Raw genomic sequence first — 20,595 nt, 5'->3', positions numbered from 1 at the left:
AAAATATCTCCAGTTGAAATAAATCTCGATGTCGAGAATTCAATCATATTGATGCCTTCCTATTTAAAACTTTATGTGCAACTGGAAAGCCCAATGACTACTACTCTAAAAGTAAATAGTTTGTTGTATCTGGGCCCTAACAAGTACGGAGATATTATATATGTGACCTTAATTAAGAAAAAACAGATTGGATCAACTAATCATTTCAGCAGTGTCAATAATTTTTCGTATTAAAAAAAAAAAAAAAAAACTTTCCTTTGTTCCTGGTCCCTCTATGAACAAGCATCTTCTGCTAAAGAGATGAACTGGCTTGTATTTTTTAAAGTCTTACATTAGCAAAAATGTTTTGTTTCATTTTACTTTCATGAATGAAAAGATTATTGACACAGTTTAATCCTTGAATTTTGATTTGTTTTTATTTGAAGAAAATCTTTGCTTTTAATTTTGCAAAATGTTCTGGCATTTTAAGAATACTAGTAACATAATTTCTAAATTTACAGTAATTGGCATGTTTAACAATAGTGTATCAGTAAATATATTAAGACTGTGGATTCATAGACAAGGAATGGGAAGCAATAGTGAAATGTATGTAAAAATTCCTGATTCATTTAGGAAGCACTTCACCTTCTTGCATAGTTCAAAGGTGAATGTCTCCAGGAACTTTTAAAAATTTTTTTAAAAGAGAAAGATGTACATTGGAATGTGAAAAATTAATTTCTGTAACACTGGACTACTAGAAATAACTTTGTAAAAATTACTGTTCTGTATAAACTATTTGAAATTCAAGTACAAAGAAAACACCTGAAATCATTGTCTTTTGGCCATGACACCAGTGCACTGTGGCGGTGCCATTTGCTCAGGACCCAACCCCATAGCCCTCTCTGTGTGTGCCCTCCCTCCAAGTTCTGTTGCAGTTACTACACACACAGGTCTTCCTGTCTGGTCCTTAGAAAAGCCGGGCTTCCAAAGCACTGTTGAACACTGAGGATTCTATTGTTAATGTGGATGTTCGATGAGTTGTATTTTAAATATCAAAGATTATTAAATAAAGATAATGTTTGCTTTTTTTATTTCTGTTTTTATTTGTGCTGACGGGTTAATTCCTAGCCTTGCTAATTAAGCAAAGGATGGTGGGAAGACCAGCCGCCTCTGCACCACCTGAGAGCTTTCCAGAAATGCAGAGCTTTAGGCCACACCTACTGACTCAGGACCTGTGTTTTTAACAAGACCCCCAAGGAATCACATGCAGATTCAAGTATGAGAGGCTTGTTTTATGGGCAGTTTGTGACAAATAAAAGGGGTGGGGCACTGATAATCCATTCCAGCTCACTGCTGCCCAAGGGCCCACTATTACTAGAACCTCTCATCGTTTCTTAGAGATGCTAGGTCCAAAGTTTTACTTGAAATCTGATTTTTAAATGGTTGCTCCACTGCTTCTATAATCCTGAGGGCCAAACAAAGCACGCTGGTAACAATTTTTAGGAGTGCTGTTTTTTCCTCATCCAACTCTGGACACCAGAATCCAACTGTAGTAATTGGAATCCACTTGGACGGATGGAAGGTTCTAGAATCCTCAAACCATAATGAGGGTTATATATCCATTTTATCCTTAATTAGGGTTGGGCATGAATATTGAAATATAAAATGTTCAAACTGATCACATGAATCTTAGCAAAACCTCATAGCTTAGTGCTTAGAAGGACCGTTTCATTGAATTTGGATGCCACCAAATGGCTCTGATCTCATCAATACCTACTTGTGGGCCCCATGAATTTTAAGTTGACCCATTTTATATGTTAGTTGATATAAAAGGGAATTTGAGGGTTGTCTTTATCCCCAAGATTTGCATGTTTGAGGACTCTTTAACCATTTTGTCACCAAATGCTCAAAAGTTCATTCTTTAGGGGCGCCTGGGTGGCTCAGTGGGTTAAAGCCTCTTCCTTTGGCTCAGGTCATGATCCCAGGGTCCTGGAATTGAGCCCCGCATCAGCAGGGAGCCTGCTTCCTCCCCTCTCTCTGCCTCCTTCTCTGCCTACTTGTGATCTCTGTCAAATAAATAAAATCTTCAAAAAAAAAAACAAAGTTCATTCTTTAACTAATTTGGGTTGGGCTGACCTACGCTCTTGACGTTTCCCCTTTACACACTGTGGTCCTAGCAGGCCTCCTTGTGGGTCTTTCCCACCCCCCGGGTGCTCCCTAACATTCTCCTCGCTCCCTTCCCTTTGCTCATTTGATATCCCTGCCCCAGAAGTCTGTTGGCCACCCCCTTACTGGGAGGGCTCTTTCAACGGGGCTACCACCCTTTGCTGTGCCCTGTTCTCCCCTACCATCGTTCCAGTGCTTTCTGTGTTGGGAATGGCAGCCACCCTCTGTCTCAGGCTGCTAGCAAGAAACAATCACTGTGGCATTCATTCACTCATTCAGCAAAACATCTGAGCACTCCCTGTGTGCCAGGCATGGTTCTGGGTCCTTGGAAATAAGAGTCATGAGTCAGATACTGTGCTCTTGTCCTTGCATTCTGGCTGGCTGTTGCGCAGAGGAAACGTTTCATGAGCATAACTTCACAACATGTAAAGAACTGTGCTTGTTCTGTGAGCTCCGAAGACAAACAGGGTGATGCACTGGAGTGTGATTGAGAGGGAGGACTGCTCATTCTGGATGAAAGGAAAGGCCTGCGCAGAGGTGACTTTCACACAAACACCTGGTAACTCCTGAGGCCTCCCTGCAAAGGTGAAGGGCGTGAGACCGGCCTGAGGAAACGGCAAGCACAGCAGCTCTGAGGTGAGGGCTGGTTGTGTCCGAGGAACGGAGAGAAAGCTGGAAGAGGCTAGCAGGTAGTGAAGAGAGATGGAATTAGGATGTAGACAATTTCTGTAAGCTTTTATAAATACAGATAAGTTTGTATTGTATTGTTCTATTTATACCAAGCCATCTGCTTCCATTTTCTAAAATATTCCCCACTTCTTTCTAGAATAGTCCCAAGACTTTTTTAGGATTTATTAGAGAGAGAGAGCGCATGCACGAGCTTGAGCAGCGGGGAGGGGCAGACAGAGAGAATGAATCTCAGGCGGACACCCATCTGAGAACAGAGCCTCACTCCGGCTCAATCCCCTGACCCTGAGATCGTGACCTGAGCCAAAATCAAGAGTCAGACACTTAACTGACTGAACCACCCAGGTGCCCCCCAAAAAATAATCTTTTAAAAGGTTTATTAACTACATCTACCAAAGATCATGCCAGTGCTCACCTTCAGCAACACCAGAAACTGGCTGTATTTTAGCATTAAAGATACTGCTTAACATACCTGAGATCAGGATTTCAGGCAAGCCTCCCATTCCCCACCTGTGCATTTTGTTTTTCTTCCTCTCATATCTATGCAATTGTTTCATCACTATCAGACAACTATAGTTCGTTTTGAAATCTTAGCGTCATATTTTGGTTGGTAATCCACATCAACTGTAGTGATTAATATCCAGATATCTCCCTTTCGTCCTGTGCATTTCGTCCAGGACGCCATCATATTATGGTAAGCATGAGCAACAATATCATAGCTCTTCACTTGGACTTCAGCCTTTAGATTTGGTTGTCGGAGAAAAACAATATAACAGTGACTTTATTAGCTCTAAGTTTTTTCTCTCTCAGCTTAAGAAAACCAGAACTGATTGGGCATTACACAGTGTAAAGAATTTTTTTTTTTTTTTTCTTACAATCTGCTTTCTGGCGGCACCTAGGTGGCTTAGTCCGTTAAGCCTCTGCCTTTAGCTCAGGTCATGATCTCAAGGTCCTGCGAGTAGGCTCCCTACTCAGCGGCAAGCTGCTTCTCCCTCTCATCCCCAGCTCGTGCTCTCTATAGATATCTCTGTGTCTCTCTCAAATAAATAAATTTTTAAAAAATCTTTAAAAGAATCTGCTTTCTGTATTCTTGCTTTACATACATGGATGGCTTCATTGCTAAGATCGATTCATGGTTCAAGAAAGCTGCTGCAGGCGGGGCCCATGATTACATCTGCATCCCAGCAAACAGAAAGCAAAAGGAGGATGGAAGAAGGCCATGTGCCCATCCTTTTTTTAAATAATATCTATGCTTAAAGTGGGACTCGAATTCACGACTCTGAGATCAAGTGTCCCATGCTCTACTGAATGAGCCAGCCAGGTGCCCCCATGTGCCTTTTCCTTAAGGTTACCTCCTTGAAGTTGCATACACCATTTCCACTTAAGTTTACATGGGCCAGAACTGAATCCCATGTCCCTTTCCAGCTATAAGATGGTTTTTATTTGGGTTGGTCATGAGTCTTAGCTTGGGCATCCTAGAGGCAGACTCTGAGATGGGGATTCCTGTGAAAGTGATTTTTTTTTTAAAGTGTTTCCAGGGGCACCTGGGTGGCTCAGTCAGTTAAGCATCTGACTTCATTTCGGGTCATGATCTCAGGGTCCTGGGATTGAGTCCCCTTATTGAGCCCTGTATAAGCCCCGCACTGGGCTCGCCGCTCAGCAGGGAGTCTGGTTCTCCCTTTCCCTCTGCCCTACCCACTCATGCACTCTCTCTCTCAAATAAATAAAATCTTTAAAAAGAAAAAAAGTAATTCCAGGAAGAAAGGGAAGGGGGCATAGTGGGGTAAGAAAGTGGAATAAGGAAAGGAAGCCAAGCAAGGGTATAACAATAAGCAAAGGCTTAATCATGCAGACAGATCCGGTCGGATACAGTATATTCACATCTTGGAGTTACTACATCGTGGGCAGGGAGCTGCATCATTTTGTTTTTTTTTTTAAGATTTTACTTATTTATTTGACAGAGAGAGAGAGTAGGGGGGTGGGTAGCAGGATCCCCGCTGAGCAGAGAGCCCGATGCAGGGCTCGATCCCAGGACCCTGAGATCATGACCTGAGCCAAAGGCAGAGGCTTAACCCACTGAGCCACCCAGGCGCCCCTCATTTTAAATACTACTACACGGGGTTGTCTCAGCATCTCTGGGAACACACACAATTCCTCCAGCAGAGGAACACCTGTTGAGAGTGAAAGCACCCCAAGAAAAGGTGTGCACAAAAGAAGTAAAAGGATGAAGGGGTCAGGAGGGGGCCCCGGCATTTTCTGCTATACCACGCATCCAGGCAACAAGGGAAGGTTTAATAACTGCGCGTGAAGTGGAGAACAGACTCTGGGAAACGATTAGCCACTGCTAGGTGAGGCGACCGCAGAAGTGAGATGTGTGGCATTTTGGGCAAAGATGGAAAGTCTGTACAGGACTGAGCAGAGCTGAGGAGACCGAACACTGTGTTGAAGAGAGGTACACGCAATAGCAAACAGGAGACAAAAGCAACAACTATCTTGGAAGGTGGGGGTGAGATGTGGACTGAAATCAAGAGGATTAATTTAAATTCTCTAAAACTAGCAGAGACCCCACAGAGGAGGCACTAACCAATTAAAACAAAACCACAACGCTTTTAAATAATTTGCTGAACTAAAAGACATAGTTTTTTAAAGTGTTTGCTGGATGCCCAGCATAATGAATGAAACTACAAACAACCGATTGCAAAACACATCATTATTAATTTCAGAGCATCAGGGGCACCTGGGTGGCTCAGTCGGTTAAGCCTCTGCCTTCAGCTCAGGTCATGATCCCAGGGTCCTGGGATTAAGCCCCTTGTCTGGGCTCCCTGCTCATCAGGGGGCCTGCTTCATGCTCTACCTGCCACTCCCCTGCTTGTGCTCTCTCTCTGATAAATAAACAAACAAATTAATTAATTAATTAAATATTTAAAGTGAAATAAAGTGGGTTTTTTGCTTTACACTTGCATAAATAAACCCATTTAGATAGTTTTCTCACAAGAAAGGAACTTTTTTTTTTTTTTCTGGAGATGTATTGATGATCCCACCACTTGAGAAACCAGGTTCCAGCTGATAATACTGTTGTTTCCTTTTTTTTTTTTTTTTTTGTTTCCAGCCATTGAGATTTCAAAACTCCTAGGTTCAGGGGGTGCCTAGGTGGCTCAGTCATTTAAGAGTCCAACTCTTGGTTTCAGACCAGGTCATGATCTCAGGGTCATGAGTCAGCCCTGCATCGGGCTCTGCAATGGGTATGGAGCTTGCTTAAGAGTCTCTCTCTGGGGATGCCTGGGTGGCTCAGTGGGTTAAAGCCTCTGCCTTTGGCTCAGGTCATGATCCCAGGGTCCTGGGATCGAGCCTCACATGGGGCTCTCTGCTTGGCAGGAAGCCTGCTTCTCTCTCTCTCTGCCTGCCTCTCTGCCTGCTTGTAATCTCCATCTGTCAGATAAATAAATAAAATCTTTAAAAAAAATTTAAAAAAAAGAGTCTCTCTCTCTCTCTGCCTCTGCACCACCCCCTCTCCAGCCCCTAAATAGCATGCTTGTGCTCTCTTTAAAAAAAAAAAAATCCTAGGTTCAGAATTTCAGGTAATCAACCTAGCCCATCACCTAGAGCCACTCAGGTTCATGGGCTCTCTCCGATGTGGTATGTTTGATTGTGCAGGGGTGGTTTTGCTACTCATTGTGTGATAACGAACATCCATGTTAGCTACAGGGATATTTGGCAGGAAAAGGAGAAGTTATCTTCAGCCCTTCAGCCCAAACTTCATTAAACTTGGATGTCCTCTAACTTTTTATTATAAAAAAATTTCAAATACATGCAAAAGTAAAAGACTATTATAACGAACCTCTGTGTACCCAGCTTCAATAACGATCAATCCCTGGCAATTACTGTTTCATCTACTCTGCTCCCATTATTTTGCAGCACATCCCAAACATCATGGTATTTATCAGAATCACTCTTTAAGTCTCTTGGGCCATAGTTCATCCCACAGGAAAAAAAATACCCCATAAGGAACTTATAGGACATAGCTTTTTATGCTAATTACTTCAAAATGATGTAAATACATATAATTGTTCTTGTTTTCTTCATTAATTGCAGCATCTTTGTGGCATGACATGAATTTACAGGATGGCTCTCCATAGAATGTACAGCTGTAGGCAATAAAAGCTTGATTTACACTAGCTAAACTTTTCACTGTGGTCCAGAAACTCACAACTTCATGTGACTCCTCTGTTCAGAGCAGTTTCCCACTCTGCTAATACCGCCCGATCCTACTCAGTAAAAGCCAGAGTCCTTACAATATAGCCTACCAGGCCCTATGTGATCTGTGCCCTCCCACTCTGACTTCTTGGTTCTTATCACTTAACCAGCCTTCCCCACCCCACTCTACTCCAACCATCCTTGCCTTTTTGCTATTCCTCTAACCTGCCAAAGACCCTCCCACCTCAGGACCTTTGCATTAGCTGTTATTTCCTGCCTGTACCCCTCTTTTCCATATATATCCACATATCTCAAATTTTTCTTTTCCTAAGTAAGCTTACTTAGGCCCTATGTGGAGCTTAAACTCACAACCCTGAGATCAAGAGGTACATGCTCTACCGACTGAACCATCAAGGTGCCCTGACATTTCTCATTCTCTTAATTCCTTCAAGTATCTGTTCAAATATCACCATATCAGTGAGGCCTTCCCTGATTACCTTCTATAACATTACAAGTGCCCTCTCTCCTATCTTTTCCATATGACCCTTACCCTGTGTTTTCTTCCTCCAAGTGGTCATCACTACTTGTCTGTATTTACTATATTTTATTTATCGTTTATCCCTTTCCAGTAGAATGCAAGCTCCATTAGACCAGGAGCTACATGTTTTTTTCTCCTGCCATACTCCCAGTACCCACATCAACAGGTCATCCGGATGCCACATTTTTGAAACTTTATAAATACTTAAATAGAACTCACCAGGTACCAGGCACTGTTCCAAGCTCTTAAAAATATCACCCTATTTAATCCTCCTAATGACCCCACCCAGTAGACACTATTATTATCATTTTCCATTTTACAAAAGAGAAACTGATGCACAGAGAGGTTAAGTAACCCACCCAAGGTCGTACGTACAGCTAATAAGTAACAGCTCCAGGCAGTCAGGCCCTGGAGCCTGCATATGCAACTCTTGGGCACTGATGTCTTACCCAGAATAGGATGCAATTTTCTTTTAAAAGCATTCAGATTTCAGGGAGAACTACTATTGCCTGGTGCCATCAGATTCTCAATAGTGGAGGCATTCCCAATGTTCCAGTCACAAACAGTGTACTCCGTGGTGACTCCTCCTGTAAATAAAATCAGAGAGAAAGATGCCAGTATTTAGTGGTATGCTTAAAAGAACTGCAGACCTATTCTTTTTAAAGCAAAAAACGTCATCGTCTCTCTGGCCAGGTAATGTGCGTCGCGTACCATTGCGTCAAGTACCTGTAAGTCACGTGACTTTTCTTCCTCTGGGGAGTAAAGCAAGCGAGGCGGGACACTCCGCTGTGTGCACCCACTCGTGTAACAGGGCTGAGAGGGATGGGGACTTGCACAGTTAGTGCAACACCATAGAAGAGTTTCTGTTAGAACAGCATTTCTTCATAGTAAGTTGTCCCGCTGTCCTTTACTGAGTTATTATTTTTTAAAGGTGTTCTGTGTTTTAACTTCATGGGTTAGTTATATCGGCTTCCTGAACAAAGCGCTTGGTGTATTAGAGAAGGCAGGATTTCAGTGACGCGTTGTAAAGTTACCAGGGAAAATGACTACTGTGGAGAGTAACAACGTGTGTTTCTTGCCTGGACATGAGTTTGCTGCTCATCGCTTCTATCTGTGTATCCTGAGTCCCTACCCCAGCGGAGGGCACAGAGCAGCCGGAGACCCTGATGCAGAATAAACATAGGAACTGTGCTAAGTAAAACCGTTTGCTGTGCAGTGCAGCGACCCCGCCACCTGAGTGCCCTTGCACCGCGGCAGTCAGAATTAAAACTCAGGTTTCACCGACACCGCGAAGGTTCAGCGGCTTCCCGGGGCACGTCCGCTTCCAGGGGCCCCCACTCACGAACGGCTCGGCCTGAAGCGCAGGTGCAGCGGGCGGGGACAGCCGCGTCACCCCTGGCTCTTGAGACCACTCCCCCAGAGGCCAAAGCCGGCGCTCTACGTGGAGGCTGACCTTGCCCGGCTCCGGAGGTAGGCAGCCCCAGCCAGCCGCTCTCGGTCCTCCGCGATCCCATGCTCCCTTGCGCCAAGGACACGTCCGGCAGCTCCGCAGAGCCCTTCTACGCCAGCGCGGCGCCTCTCTATGATCCATTGCCGCGTTCAGAGTGGCTGTCATGGCGGCCGGCGTCGAGTTGGCAGGAGTTGCCCTCGGAACTGGGGAAAGTCACTAAAGCAGAGGAAGAAGTGGCCTATCCCGGACGCGGGGAAGTCCTGGGAATGAGCAGAGGCTTCTCGGGGTTGACAGTGGCACCGGAGGCGGGCCCCCGGTAACGTGCCAGGTCAGGCCTCTGCGTTTCTAGGCAGAGTCCGGCCGTTGATGGGAGCCCCCCGAAGCCGGCGTTGCCTAGGAACCCTTCATTGTGTTATCGAATCTGGAGTGTTTTGATTTGGACTGGTTCGGTGAAGGCTGCGGCTCGAGGACATCTGGCGGGATCGTCCGACGACGCCGGACGCTTTTCTCGGAGCGGACCAGGTCGTTCTCTAAACCGCAGCGATGTCGTCCTGGCTTGGGGGCCTCGGCTCCGGCTTGGGCCAGTCTCTGGGTCAAGTCGGAGGCAGCCTGGCTTCCCTCACTGGCCAGATTTCAAATTTTACAAAAGATATGCTGATGGAGGGCACGGAGGAAGTGGAAGGTAACAGCTGGAGCGGTGGGAGGGAGGGCTTTTATGGGACCCCGGGAGCGCCGGTTTGGTTCCCACTTCCATCCGTCTGGAGTGTCACTCCTCCTTTTTTTTCTTTCCACTTCTGTTGCCTCTTCTTAACGGATTTTCTCTGATGAAAGACACTGGAGTCCGGGGAAGAGTTCTGCCTCTTCTCCCACTGAATACTGTGGGAATCTCAGAGCAGAGTGAAACTGCTTCTACATCGAATGGTTTATTTTTGTTTGGTTCTTCCACGCCCACCGCTTACTTTGCCTTTACCTTGGGGGCGGATCTGATTTTGATCCTTTTCCTTTATACTGACACAGTTAAAAAGTATCTGTGCATGGCACATAGTCACCTTTTCCCTTCGAGTTTTGTAACAATTGAAGCAACTCATTAAAATACTTAGTGAATCGTAAGCCCTTTCTGACTTGACATATTGTTAAACATGGCTCTAAGTTTTTCCTATTAGTTACCTTGTATTTTTGCTTATTCTGGTGACACAACGTTCCAGCTGAAATGTATTTTTGTGCCTAATTGCCCATCCTACCCATTATTTCGACAATAAAACAAGGAAGATATACTACCTGTTCTTAGTAACTTTCACTCATTTTTGAAGTCCTTGTTTTACTAATGAGTAGTGACCCAGAGTTACAGAGTAATCGGTAGTTAGGTTAATATTTTGATTTCTTGATATTTCTTTCCACAAGTAGTATTTAGATCTAAAGAGTACTTTGTTTTTGTTTGTTTGTTTGTTTGTTTATTAAAGAGTACTTTAATTCCAGTGGAAGTCTGCCTCCACAGAGATGATGGGCTGGTCTTTTGGAAGAGAGCACCTCCTTGGATAACTTTATTTCTTATAAGTTAATTAGCATTATGGTTTAATTTTTTTATCCTGATGTAATTGAAACTTCCAGTTTATTGGGTTGAAGTAGAGAAAGATAGTTTGAGAAAAAGTATATTTAGAATGTTTGTCTTTTAGAAAGCAGAAGCATTGGAGAGCTGCTGAAACCCATTTTACTGCTTGGAGTATACCTTGGGTGGGAGTTGCATCAGGTGGGACATGTTGGGGGTAAGAGTGAAAGGGATTCTCCCTCCCTGTGTTCGGTAGAGGGTCGTGTGACCTTGAAATTTAGAAAGAAGATGAGCTGGATGACATGGAAATGACTAGTCTCTCCTTGTATCCTAGTTAGGGGAAAACAGTTGGCTATTCCTAGAAAATATGCATCCCCCCCACCCCCACCAACCTGACTGTCCTATAGGCTTAAGGTGGAATGCATTTGTTCTTCCTTCCAAATCTACTCCTATATTCTCATTCTTAATGGTTTCATCATCTGCCCAATCTCCTAAACTAGAAATCTTTGTCACCTTTGTTTTGCCTCTATCTTTTCCATTTCGTTTCCAGTTGGTCACCAAACCTTGTTCATCGACTATGCCAGATTTGTTTCTTATATTTGTTCCTTCCTTTTTTACCCCTGTGTTCTTTGATTCACACCCCCCTTCTCTCTCCCGTGCACATTCTCCTTCCCATCCTGTCACACGTTTCTCTGGACTCCACTCCCATTTTCTCTGTGTTGCCAATTTTCTAAAACATAGGTGCTGTAGAATCTTTTAGCTCTGTTCCTTTCAGAACATTCATTGGATGAAATCCAATCCGCTTAGTTTTGGGAGACCAGAAACCTATCCTGTCTGAGATCAACCTCCCTTTTTTAGTTTTAACCTCTTATTCCCTCCCCTTCTCTTCAAATTGCCATACATATGCATGTTCACACACATACGCGCTTGCACCCAGAGGTTTTGCCACATGGAACTTTTAGAAGTACCTACACAACTCCAAACCTCTGCTGGAAAGCCCTTCCTTTTCTACTTTCTCCTCTGTCCTTCTTTGCTTGGAAACAGTTTTTTCCTGTATGACCTTGCTCATGTGCCAGGTACTTGGTGAAACCATACTCATTCCATGGCAGGCTGAGTGGATTGCATGTGATCTTGAGGATCTCTGTGAGAGCACTTAACCATGTGGAGTTATAATTTACCTCTGTTCTTGATGCCCAAGGTGGGGACTGTGTGTGTGTGTGTGTGTGTGTGTGTGTGTGTGTATAAATATATATAAATAATTCTTATATCACCAGTATTTGGAACCTTCCATGATACATTGTAGATGCTCAGTTAAAAAAAAAATTGCTGAGTATTAAAAATCTGCAAAGTTGCTTAATGCTTTTATTATTTCCCTTTCTATTAAAATAGGACTTGTTTAACACCTAATTTATTGATTTTGCAAATCATTTAAAGGGTCAGAGTACAGTTCATGTATTCATTTAACAAGTATTTATTGGACATCTACCCTGTGCCAGCAGTGAACAAGATAACAGTTCCAACATAGCTCTGTTGGTACAGCTTGAAAGATTATCTGTCTTTGCAATAGCAGAAAGTTGCTCTTGTACCAGAAACTGTACTGATTTATTCAGGGTTAGGAACTTGGGCTTTTCAATTAGACATGGGTTGAAATCCCACTTCCATGCATTATAGATTGTGGGTCTTTGGCAAATTCTTAAATACTTAGCCTCTATAGAGCAGAGTTTCCTTATCAAATAGAGGTAGTCATACCTATCATGGGGTTGGGAGGATTAAATGAAATCATGAGGGTAAAATGCTTGGCAGATGGTAAGCATTAATAAAGAGTACCTTTTGTTTTATTTTCCCTCAGCAAGAAAGAATTTTTGGGTCTGCATAACATCTCCCCTTTATCCTTAAGAAGACCAGGTTTTTGTTTGTTTGTTTGTTTGTTTTGGAGGGAGGCAAGAGAGGAGGGCTGCATGAGTCTATTTTTATTTCTCTTTAAAACATTTCTGCTTCTAACAATGACCCTCCTAAACAGACTGGATTATAATTTGTTCTCTTCTGAGTAGCAATTAGACAGTCCTGTCAGAGTTTTAAGCAAGATGTATGAGCAACCACAGAAGCACCTGCACCTGGTGATTTTCAAAACAAGAAGAGTGGGTTTGCCACTATTCTTTATTGGATGTCACTTGTATTTCCTTTTGATTTAAACTGTAAATCAGGGAAGTTCTTTCTTTTTTCCTCCCCAACAGAGAAGTTATTTCTTTAGTATTAAAGTGCTGTGACTAATGAAAAATATGGCACCTAGAAAAAAATCTTAACTGATGATGATGTTCTGGTAGCCTCAGCAGTGCCATTTTGACGGAGCTGACCTCTGATTCTGTTTTTTGTTTTCTGTGTTTGTTTTTTTTTTTAATTTTTAATTATGATTTTTTTTTAGAAGATTTTATTTATTTATTTGACAGAGATCACAAGTAGGCAGAGAGAGAGAGAGGAGGAAGCAGGTTCTCCACTGAGCAGAGAGCCCGACGTGGGACTCGATCCCAGGACCCTGAGATCATGACCTGAGCCGAAGGCAGAGGCTTAACCACTGAGCCACCCAGGCGCCCTAATTATGATTTTTTAAGTAAACTCTGCACCCAACGTGGGGCTTGAACTCACGACCCTGAGATCAAGAGTCTCACGCTGCACCGGCTGAGCCAGCCAGGTGCCCTGTCCCTGACTCTCCATTTAAATGAAAATGTACAAAAGCAGACTGAGCTCATCCCCATTTTAAATAGATAGTGCCCATGTTACTTGACCTAAGTGTTCTTTTAGTACATTTTCTTCTTTATTCAGGGGTCATTATTATTTGATAGTATTGGGAGCAGAAGTTAGAAATAAGGCCTCAACCCCAGTTGTGTAAGTTTCATCTAAAATTAAACTAAACCCAAAGAGAGAATTAATTTGTAAAACTCAGTTTTCCATAATAAAATCTTACTGAACACTTCCAAGGGGGAAATGTAGATGTCTTACCTAGGTCCAGAAGATAGGCAAAAAGAACGATTTACATGATAATAAAGTACATACGTGGCAATAGGAAATTGTGATAAAAATCAAGTGGTTCTGTCTTCTGAGTTTGTTCTCAGATCAGCATACCATTCTGTTGAAAGCTCAGTGAAATACATGTACTTTAAAATGCCTGTTTATTCACATGGTGTTTATCATATATTCAGTGTATGCTGTTTCTTTTGTATAGCAGAATTACCTCATTCTAGAAGAAAGGAAATTGAAGCCATTCATTCAGTCTTAAGATCAGAGGTAAGGAAAATTAAAGACTGTTACTGAACTTAGATTTTTTTTCTTTTTTGAAGGCATGGCAGTAACTCTTTTTCAGCTCTCTGTTTTTACTACACTGCTTACCACTTCTGTCTCTTCCCCTTTGTCCCAGTTCTTTTTAGTGTTATCATCTTTCAGATGAAGAACATATTTACATGTTACTCCACTTTCTTGTTTCATATTCCCGTCATCTTTTACATGCTGGTAAATGGCCTGGGGTAGAAGAACTAGTGTCAGCAGTTTATCTAGGAAAATTACCATGTTCTGACAGTGTGCACAACTGCAGTAGTACATTTCTTGAAGTATAATGTGAAGAATGCAATTCTACTTAATCTAGACCCTTTTAATCTGCTAACATGAGAAAAGGTGTGGTATTTGTAAACAAAGAAGTTTAAAATATAGATCTAACTAATTTTACCATTTTCCGCCCATTGTTAGTGCCTCGTGGTAACTACCTCTGGACATTGTACTTAATGGAGATGAGGAAAACTTGGGAAGGGTTCAAAGGAAAGCCATAAAGAAAATGAAATGATTTAAAATAGGATCTATTATAAAGTACTAAAGACACTCAACTATTTAGCTTATGGGTAAGAACAGTGAGGGAACACAATATTTCATTAAAAGGTATTTTTAGAGGACTGTGGTAAGCATGTTTTCCTTTTGCTAAGTCCATAAACAGAGAAAATTGAATTGAAAATATTTACTGACAAGCAGTATTGAATTCTGGCCCAGATTACCAAGGTGGACGTAGAGGGACCTCTCAAGAGGGACTGTCTCGGTATTCTGTCTCAATTCAAGATGGCTGTTTGGTGACACTTGAGACGTTAGGTATAATTACCTAATAAGTAGATGCTTCGGTGACAGATGAACTTAATAACTTCTTTCTTTGTACGGCTGAGAAAATTGTTCCTGTAATCCCTAAAGAAATTCTTGAGAAGGCATTCATTAATTAGTACAGACCCACCCAGAAAAAGTAAATGGCAGAGGTGTGTGTAGTGGCATTAATTTAGGTAAATTCTCCAGTGTCCATTTGGGGGAAAAAAGTAAGTAGGGTGAATCTGCTTGGTGACTGACTGCTCTCTGTTGAGCTTGAGAAGGGAGAGAGAATTCTTCTGTCCCTCTGTTGATCTCACTTCTAATCTCACGGCGTTAAGGTAAGCATGATTCTAGTGTTTAGAAATATTTTTGGTATCATGCATCCCCAGATGAAAGCCACCTTTCTCATTTGATGCTTATTCACAGTATCTTGAGCTACTCATGTGCTAGAAGAAAAGGTACTGTTGGATTTCCCAAGGGCTTTGTTTTCTAAGGTGACTTTGATTCTTGCTGTGTGTTGGCACAGAAGCACTTCATACCCTCACCCTGTACATGATTATGTAATAAGGGAATAAGGTGATTAAAGCCATCAGGAAACTAAAAAATATAAAATCCTATTTAGAAAGTCTTAGATTTATTTATCTATTTTAGAGAAAGAAAGAAAGCAAGAGTGGAGGAGGGGCAGAGGGAGAAGGAGGGAGAATCTCATACAGGCTCCAAGATGTGGAGCTTGATCCCTCAACCCTGACATCATGACCTAGCCAGAACCAAGAGTTAGATGCTTAACCAACTGAGCCACCCAGGCAGCCCTATTTAGAAAGTTTTAGTATAGACAGAGGGCATTGTGTTTTCCAGAGGAGATAAGATTTATTTACAGACATTAATATTTCAAGCTGACTGAATTAGTTAGGTTTCTTCAATTTAACCTCTATGCCAAGAAAAAAAAATCTCATATACATTTACCGTCTGGATCCAGTGAACTCTTAAATTTTTTTATAGTAAATCATTTTGTAAGAAAGTTACAGAAGTAGGAATAAAGTGATAGTGAAAAACTTCTTCAGAAATTTTAGTAAGAACTTATTTATGGCAAGGCCATATTTTTATTCCATATGTTTCTGGTTTTGAAAACATATATACTCAAAATAGACAGTGTCTGAATGCAGTTAACTGCTTTTTAACTCTTATGCATGAACCAAAATGCTTGTTATTTTGTAAATACTGATTCCAGATTTCATTTACATCTCTAGTAGGTTTCAGCTGATCCTGACTTCTGGTTCTTGTGTCATTAAAACCAATATTTTTGCAAACTTTGATGGCTCATGATTTTGTTGAAGAGACGATGACTGTCATCTTTGCTCCATAATTACAGAGCTAATTTATAAATATCAATTAGATTTATAAATACCAATTAGATATATAAATGCCAGTTAGAATGATCAGTCCACTGAATTTTTTTCACTTTATGTCATTTTTTTCTTACCAGGCACCTTTGTATACACACCTGCCTACAGCATTTGTCCACCTATGGACTGTATCAAGTAAATGTTGGTGTACAAATATATACATAGTGAAAGAATACCATCACATAGCCCTTTAGCGAAGTGGGATGGTTCAGGTCCTTGTCACAAAATATTGTGAAGTAAAATCTTTTCCTATCGAATGACTAACTTGATGAGAACACCATATATTTTTTTTGTTCTTAGAAATATATTGGGGGCACCTGGGTGGCTCATTCTGTTAAGTGTCTGTCTTTGGCTTAGGTCATGATCTCAGGGTCCTGGGATCAAGCCCCGAGTCCGAGTCTGGCTCTCTGCTCAGCAGGAAGTCTGCTTCTCCCTCTGTGCTCAAGCGCAGTCTTTCTCTCTCTCAAATAAATAAAAAAATCTTGTAAAGAAAATTAGTAAAAAGAAATACATTGTTCACTCATCAATTTTGGAGTTTGAGAATATTCCTCTAGGATGCTTTTGTTTGAAGACTTGGCTGGGATTTTACCTCTACAGCCTGCTCACCACAACCATCAGACTCCAGAATGCTGTTTTCTGTCTCTTCATATTTGTCTTCTGGGTTGTGTTAATAACTGAAGTGTTTTCCTCTGTCCATTTTCTTTTCTTTGTGGAAACAAAAGTTCTGAATTTTCAGATGTGTTCAATAAAAGTGAAAAACAACAAAACCAAAAAGACACTACAAAGTGGGTGTCTCTAGCTTTTTCCTTTCTGAAAGGTGTTACAGTACTTTGGGCACTGCAGTCTGAAAACTTGGTTTCAGTCTTGCATCATTCTTCTGAGTGAGTCTGTCAGTCTTCTGTTTTCTTAATATATACGACTTTTTTTTTTTTTTAAGATTTTATTTATTTATTTGACAGAGATCACAAGTAGGCAGAGAGGCAGGCAGAGAGAGAGGAAGGGAAGAAGGCTCCCCGCTGAGCAGAGAGCCTGATGCAGGGCTGGATCCCAGGACCCTGGGATCGTGACCTGAGCCAAAGGCAGAAGCTTTAACCCACTGAGCCACCCAGGTGCCCCTATATAAGACTTTTTTTTTTTAGCCTACTTGAGAATAATTGGTGAATAATGATAAAATATATAATTTTTAGAATGACAAAATATCAAAATGTTTCAAAGACAGAAGAACAAGGTCATTATAATCTCGTGAAAATTCTTAGATTTTTAAAGGGTTCAACGTCCCTTTATGGTAATTGCACGATAGAATAAGTTACATATATACTTTTAAGTAATATACATATTACTTAAATTACTTAAAGTTACTTAAAAATAAAATCATGATTTTATTTTTAAGTAATCTCTACTCCCAATGGGGGGCTTAAACTCACAACCTCGAGATCAAGAATTGCACGCTCCACCAACTGGGCCAGCCAGGAGCTCTGAGTTTTATTTTTATTTAAAAAAATAAGTACTTTTACAGAGTGCCTGGGTGGCTCAGTGGGTTAACTGTCTGTCTGCCTTTGACTCAGGTCACCATCCCAAGGTTCTGGGATTGAGCTCCATGTCAGGCTCCCTGCTCACCAGAGAGTTTGCTTCTCCCCTTTCCCGTTCTCCCTGCTTGTGCTCTCTCACCCGCTCTCTCTTTCTCTGTCAAATAAATAAATTCTTTAAAAAAATTTTATTTTTCTCCATTAGAGGACATCTAAGAAAGAATAAAAGTCTTAAATATCTGTCCTTACAGATAGTTAGGACTGCTCAAAAAGAAACTCAGAAAGTAATGTTGGTTCTAGTAGACCATGATGGTATAACAGTGTTGAGCAGGATGGAATAATTTTTTTTTTTAAGATTTTATTTATTTGGGGTGCCTGGGTGGCTCAGTGGATTAAAGCCTCTGCCTTCGGCTCAGGTCATGATCCCAGGGTCCTGGGATCGAGCCTGCATCGGGCTCTCTGCTCAGCGGGGAGCCTGCTTCCTCTTCTCTCTGCCTGCCTCTCTGCCTACTTATGATCTCTGTCTGTCAAATAAATAAATAAAATCTTTAAAAAAAATGATTTTATTTATTTATTTGACAGAGAGGCAGCAAGAGAGGAAACCCAAGCAGAGGGAGCAGGAGAGGGAGAAGTACGCTTCCTGCTGAGCGGGGAGCCTGATGCGCGGGGCTCCCAGGACCCTGGGATCATGACCTGAGCCAAAGGCAGATGCTTAACAGTTGAGCCACCCAGGTGCCCCCCAGGATGGAATAATTTAAGAATATGAGAATCTCATGGATTTCAAGGGCAGAAATCGTAACCAGATTTTAGAAAGGGGATGCAAGCAGAACTTCAGACCACCAGGGATTTGTCTCTCTCATTTTTACCCCTCTCTGTTCTTGTTGTGTGTCTATTCGTTTTCCTTTCACCTCCTGGTTCCATATTCCATGTAATAAGAAATCTGGGGGCGCTTGGTTGGCTCAGTGGGTTAAAGCCTCTGCCTTCGGCTCAGGTCATGACCCCAGGGTCCTGGGATTGAGCCCCGCATCGGGCTCTCTGCTTGGTGGGGAGCCTGCTTCCCCTCTCTCTCTGCCTGCCTTTCTGCCTCCTTGTGATCTCTGTCAAATAAATAAAATCTTAAAAAAAAAAAAAGAAAGAAATCTGGCCACTGACATGTAATGTTATATAGATCAGCCACATGAAGAGAATCTGTTCTTCATGTACTTTGTCAACCTTTGTGACTCACATGGCTAGGGACATGAGGGCAGACAAGCAATTAGATATTGGCCAAATAGGAAGTTTTCAAGTTCTAGTTATTCACCAGAGTTCAACAAATAGCCTTAGTTAGTTTTATCTGAAAAAGTCTCGAGTGGACTTTTCTGACTGGGTTTTGACTTCACTATATCATGTTGCTTCAGTTGTGTTGGTGCTTTTCATGTTAAAAGTTCACAGAAAGTCACACAAAATCCACCAGTAGAATAGAAGGTAATTAGTTGTGTGGGCCTCTGTCTTATTTCTATTTCTTCAAGATAACCAGAGTCTGCATTAGATTTCTGGAGACAGACCCCCAGACTAGGGTTTATGTTTGTTCCTTTGATTTTTTTCTGCATACTTATGTAATCTCCCTGGATCATACTTTCACATCTGTTGTTGTAAGAAATTCCTAGACTCTAAGAAAGTGAAAAAGTCTTCATCTTCTAGCAGGAACTTTTTCCCCCACCACAGCTATCACCTTTCTCTCAGTTTTCATTGTTAAACTATGTTTGTAGATATATTAGTAGAATTCTTAGTAAGTTATCTGTGACAATTTGTAAATTCTTTTGCAAAAAGCTTTAGTGCCCATTTATCTTGCTCCATGTCCTTATTCATTAAGGTAATTTAATGTTTGAGTACATAGAATTTAAGTAAATTTTTAAAAGATTTATTTATTTGAGAGAGAGAGTGCGTGTACGTACTAGCATGGGAGGGGTACAGAGGGAGAGAATATTTCAAGCAGACTCCCCACTGAGCAGGGACCTCAACACAGGCCTCCATCCCATGACCCACGAGATCATGACTTGAGTTAAAACCAAGTCAGATAATTAACTGAGCCACTCAGGTGCCCCAAAATTTAAGTAATTTTTAAAACATATTTTCTAAAATCTTAGAACAAAAGACTATGATATCTTGATTCATTGAGTTAGAATATTTTGTGTACTTGTAACTAGTTTTTGAACTGAACTCTAGTACGGTTTTCAAATTGGAATTTTCAGAGGCACCTCAGAAGCCTGACAGGTAGGTAGTATGAAGGTATGATAGGTAATATGAAGCTTTGGCCTCCTACTTATACTTCCATCAAGAAGTATTTTTTAAAAAGATTTCTTTTAAAAAGTTATGTTTGGGAAGAAAACAAAAGTTGAAATGTGTAATCTAGTTTATTCATTAACCAGACATGGATTGCCTGTTATATGCTAGACCCTGGACACACAGAGATGGGGGAAATATAGATCATTGGATAAGATTTACTTTTTTTTTTTTTAACTCTGGTTCAGAATTTTACATAATCTCTATAAACGTGCTTATTGCACTTGTAGCTTTAATTAAAACTATTTCAAAGGTCAGAATTCTGAGAACTTCTGTATTTTATACCTTTTTCTGTATAAAGTGATACGGTTTTCATGGTGCCATGCACATAACTGTTACTGACATGTTTTACTTTTAGTCTTTTTGTTGAAAATACTTTTTTCTTTGTTTCTAGAATGAGAGACTCAAAAAACTTTGTACTGATTTAGAAGAGAAGCATGAAGCGTCAGAGCTTCAAATAAAGCAGCAATCTACAAGTTATCGAAATCAACTACAACAGAAGGAGGTAAAAGTTACTAAAGTTACTTCATATTTATTTCCTTGTAATGTTTTTAGGAAGGTTTTTAAGAGTTATAAATCAGGCTATCATTATTTTATCAGGCTATACCATTATTTTAAGAATTTTAAGCTTTTCTGTTAAATTTGTATTTTATAAGCTAACCTTTACT

At 41.2% G+C, this 20,595-nt stretch overlaps 1 protein-coding gene and 1 long non-coding RNA gene across 4 annotated transcripts in view; one reads left to right on the top strand and one right to left on the bottom strand.

The window, feature by feature from the left end:
* Positions 1-2,681: 2,681 nt before the first annotated feature.
* On the bottom strand, positions 2,682-8,710 carry LOC116879966. Its single transcript, XR_004385144.1, has 3 exons — positions 8,291-8,710; positions 8,014-8,151; positions 2,682-2,827 (listed from the first exon to the last, which is right to left on the bottom strand). It is a non-coding gene; the product is annotated as an uncharacterized LOC116879966 (long non-coding RNA).
* Positions 8,711-9,141: 431 nt separating this feature from the next.
* The window catches only part of TRIP11 (thyroid hormone receptor interactor 11), a 63,148-nt gene continuing 51,694 nt past the window's right edge, over positions 9,142-20,595 (top strand). The window contains exons 1-3 of one of the 3 annotated variants that reach the window (XM_032878655.1): positions 9,142-9,696; positions 13,784-13,842; positions 20,322-20,432. In XM_032878655.1, coding sequence (XP_032734546.1) covers positions 9,558-9,696; positions 13,784-13,842; positions 20,322-20,432 — 309 coding nt within the window. In that variant the 5' untranslated portion in view covers positions 9,142-9,557. Of the gene's footprint in view, positions 9,697-13,780; positions 13,843-20,321; positions 20,433-20,595 lie in introns of all 3 variants that reach the window. The other 2 variants (XM_032878656.1, XM_032878654.1) reach the window with 2 other exon arrangements.

The sequence above is a fragment of the Lontra canadensis genome, unplaced genomic scaffold (genome assembly GCF_010015895.1).
Source record: "Lontra canadensis isolate GAN:19392208 unplaced genomic scaffold, GSC_riverotter_1.0 scaffold64, whole genome shotgun sequence".
Lineage (NCBI taxonomy): Eukaryota > Metazoa > Chordata > Mammalia > Carnivora > Mustelidae > Lontra > Lontra canadensis.
Note: the sequence above shows the minus strand (reverse complement) of the source record. Positions and strands in the feature narration are given on the sequence as shown.